Source organism: Galeopterus variegatus, unplaced genomic scaffold (genome assembly GCF_000696425.1).
Source record: "Galeopterus variegatus unplaced genomic scaffold, G_variegatus-3.0.2 Scaffold23, whole genome shotgun sequence".
Classification (NCBI taxonomy): Eukaryota; Metazoa; Chordata; class Mammalia; order Dermoptera; family Cynocephalidae; genus Galeopterus; species Galeopterus variegatus.
The window spans coordinates 347470-350796 of record NW_007726134.1 but is presented as its reverse complement, the minus strand read 5'-3'; the positions used below and the strand labels follow the sequence as shown (position 1 = coordinate 350796).

The 3327-nt window shown below is 37.5% G+C and overlaps 1 protein-coding gene across 1 annotated transcript in view; it reads left to right on the top strand.

The window, feature by feature from the left end:
• PTDSS1 (phosphatidylserine synthase 1) overlaps positions 1 to 3327 on the top strand; it is a 67361-nt gene that overhangs the window by 42089 nt on the left and 21945 nt on the right. The window contains exon 7 of the mRNA XM_008568291.1: positions 2180 to 2321. Within this exon, the coding sequence (XP_008566513.1) occupies positions 2180 to 2321 (142 nt within the window). The remainder of the gene's footprint in view (positions 1 to 2179; positions 2322 to 3327) is intronic.

Here is a 3327-nt window from a genome sequence, read left to right as displayed (position 1 = left end):
GTTTTTGCTTTTTATAAAGAAGACTAAACATTCTTGGACATGTGTCTTTGTGTGCAGCTCTGATTTTTTTGGGGGGGGTAAAAATTAAATTCTTAGAAGTAGAGTACACCAATTTATACTCCCACCTATAATGTGAGAGTACTTCAAAAAGTTCGTGGAAAAGTGGGATTAAAAGATAGAATCTTTCCACGAACTTTTTGAAGACCCCTCATATATATGTATATATATTTTACTGTTTCCTTGAATTTTATTTTTAAACTTTGTCAATTTTATCATACAATTCTGAGACATTGGACTTCCAGTCTATTTATATTGGATTTTCTTCTTTTATTAGTGCTTTTTGTAGATTAAGAATATTAACATTTTGTCATAAATGTGACTGTTTTCCATTTGTCATTCTACTTTTAATTTAGTTTGTGGCAGGTTTTTCATTTAAACTTTAAAAATACTTTTAATCTTTTACTCAGATAAATATTAATCTCTACTTTCTTCTAGTTCTTTAATGGTTTTACTTTATTATAAGTAATTTATTTAATCTATTTCAAATTTATTTTGCTATACAATTTGAGGGGGAGATTTCACAATGTTTTTGCCATTGATTAACCAGTTTTCTGCATCCCTGTTTATTAATAATCCATTCTTTCACCAATGACTTGAGAGAATACATTTTTTATACACTTAAGGCAATAGGTATATAATGTAACAATAACAGTAACTGTGCTGCATGTACTTCTCCAAGCAACCTTTATAAGCAGTTTCTCATTTGAGCCTTATCTCAGTCCTAGGGAGAGACAGATATTTTCTTCATTTTAGGGGTGACCATACTGAGGCTTAGGTAGAGTAATGTGCCTAAGGACACACAGCTAGCAAGCAATTGAATCTAAATTTGTTGAAGGATGTCTGACTGCTTAGACACTACCTCACCACTTCCCTATTTTCACACATTTATGCTTCAAATTTGACTCCAGAATCATTTGTCAAGTTACCAAGTCATAAGCCCAAATAATAAACAAAAAATTCTGCTGGTGTTTTTTTAAGTCACATTAAATGTATAAATGACTGTAGATTAATTAAATTTAATTAAACTCTTTACTATATTAAATACTCTGATTCTTGATCACTGCCTCTCTATTCCCCTCTTCTATATCTTTCCATGCACTTTTGCCATGCTGTAAATACAGGTCCTTTGTGGTCGTGGTTCTTGTTTATTTTTGGATAGTCTCTATTTTTGGTTGCCATTGTGCCACCAGTCTTCTTGCTATATTTTCTCAGTACATACTTTTTGATGGGTAGATGGCCGGATGAAGGAACAGACCTTGTTTCCTACCACTCTCCCCCACCCCACTAGAACAAGGCTGAATTTGTTGGTATTTGTGCCTTCAGCATTTAGCACAGTGTCTGAGACATTAAGATCCTCGATATAAATATTTGGTGAATTAAAGACTCCCAGTTATTAAGTGGTATTTGCCTTGGATTTCTCCTCTCCTGGACTAGCGGGAGAGGGCTTGAATCTGCACTCAGCTCTGATGCTTACAAGGTGAATCCATGTTAACCAGTGACTCTCTCTGAGACTAAATGCTCTAATTTATAAAAACGTGGGACTTTTTTGTTTCTATCATGGGAGTACAAAATGTATAATTGACTGCTTTCTAGAATTAAAACTAAGAAAGTTTAAATATTACTGTTCATCAACCCAAACTGTTCCCTTCTCTGAGGAAGAAATAGGATAAAGAAATGATGTGGGTGATCTCAAGACCAGGGAGCATGTGCTGTTTTACTAAAACGCCCGCCTTGGGAGTCACATCCTTGCTGGCACCCACATCCTTCCTAGGCTGATTCCAGGCCATTGTCTTCAGTGCCTCTTCACTTCTTTTGTCACCGATTCACAAATTAAGACCTCTCCCTGCCCAGCTACACCCTAGTCTCTGACTAGGACTATGACACCCTGCACTGTGCCTGTCATCAATGAAATTCCCCATTGAGAGTGCTTCTGTCCCCTGCTTCACCTGTGAAGAGAGACACCTTTGAGAGACTCTTCAAATAGAAAGCAAACGTTTTGTTCTGAGAATTTGTTATGAAATTGCCATGCACGGGATTGGGTTTTTTGTTCGTTTTTGTTTGTCTCACCACCCCCCACCCCCTATCTCTTTGGATTTTCACTAGAGCCATTCTCTTACAGGGACATTCATACCACCACTGGGAAAATCAAAAGAGCCGTGCTGCAGTTCACGCCTGCTAGCTGGACCTATGTTAGATGGTTTGACCCCAAATCTTCTTTTCAGAGAGTGGCTGGAATATACCTTTTCATGATCATCTGGCAGGTATTTTTTTCAGATACCCAGAATGAGGGGATAAAACAAAAAGAAAAACCTTCTACTAGTTTACCTAGCTACTAGCTAGATACTTTAGAAGACAGAATATTCTGCAGCTGGCGAAGAATTAAGCAAAGTGACGTTATTATGCCTAAGGTTTTGCCTTGTTGTGAAGACATTTTAAAATATAGATTTTTGAATTATAAATTAGAAACAGATTAGACTTCCAGAAAACAGTCATGTTTAGCATCCATTGTCCAATGAGTTAAGCATTAGATTGCTTTTTATAATGATCATTTTCAAAGGAGCAAATGAGAAGGCTTTTCTTACATTCCTAATTCAGGGTTTGATGGTCAAAATTGTACCTCAGCTGTCACCACTGTGGGTAATTTGTAGTGAGCTCTCTGCTGCCTCTGGGGAATTGGAGCCGTTTGGTGATGCAGGTCCTCCCGAGTCCTCCTCAGTGGGGAGAAGCTGTGGTTCCGAGTGGACCATTACATGAAGGAAATAATGCAGACAGTTCAGGGCCTTGGCAATGGATGACCAAACATCTGCTTTCTGGAGATAGCCTTTTTTATTGATCCTTCTGTCCCCGGGTTGTTTCACAATTTTTGGAGACTTATCCAAAGGAAACCAGCTGTTGCCTGAAGGGTCTTTCAGAATTGTTAGAAATTATACTCTGGATTCATAAACACAAAATGTTCCCCAAATAAGGAAAAAATCAGCAGATGTCACTTTTAAAACAGTCTTTCTTGTCTACACGTGAAGAATCACAGTGCTCATCTCAATAAATAGAGTAATGTATACAGAAGTGTATGTGAACAGTTAAATAATCACCAGGGCTTAGATAATTCAATATTTATAAAAATGGGACTGTAAGTGGATCGGGATTAAGCTTTGTTTTATCGGGGCAAATGTCACGGAAGGGTTAAGTTTTCCTTCATCAGGAGGAGCAATGACTGGATTTGGCAAGGAGAGATACTCGTGTACTAGACTGGAGCTGCCTGGCAGCATT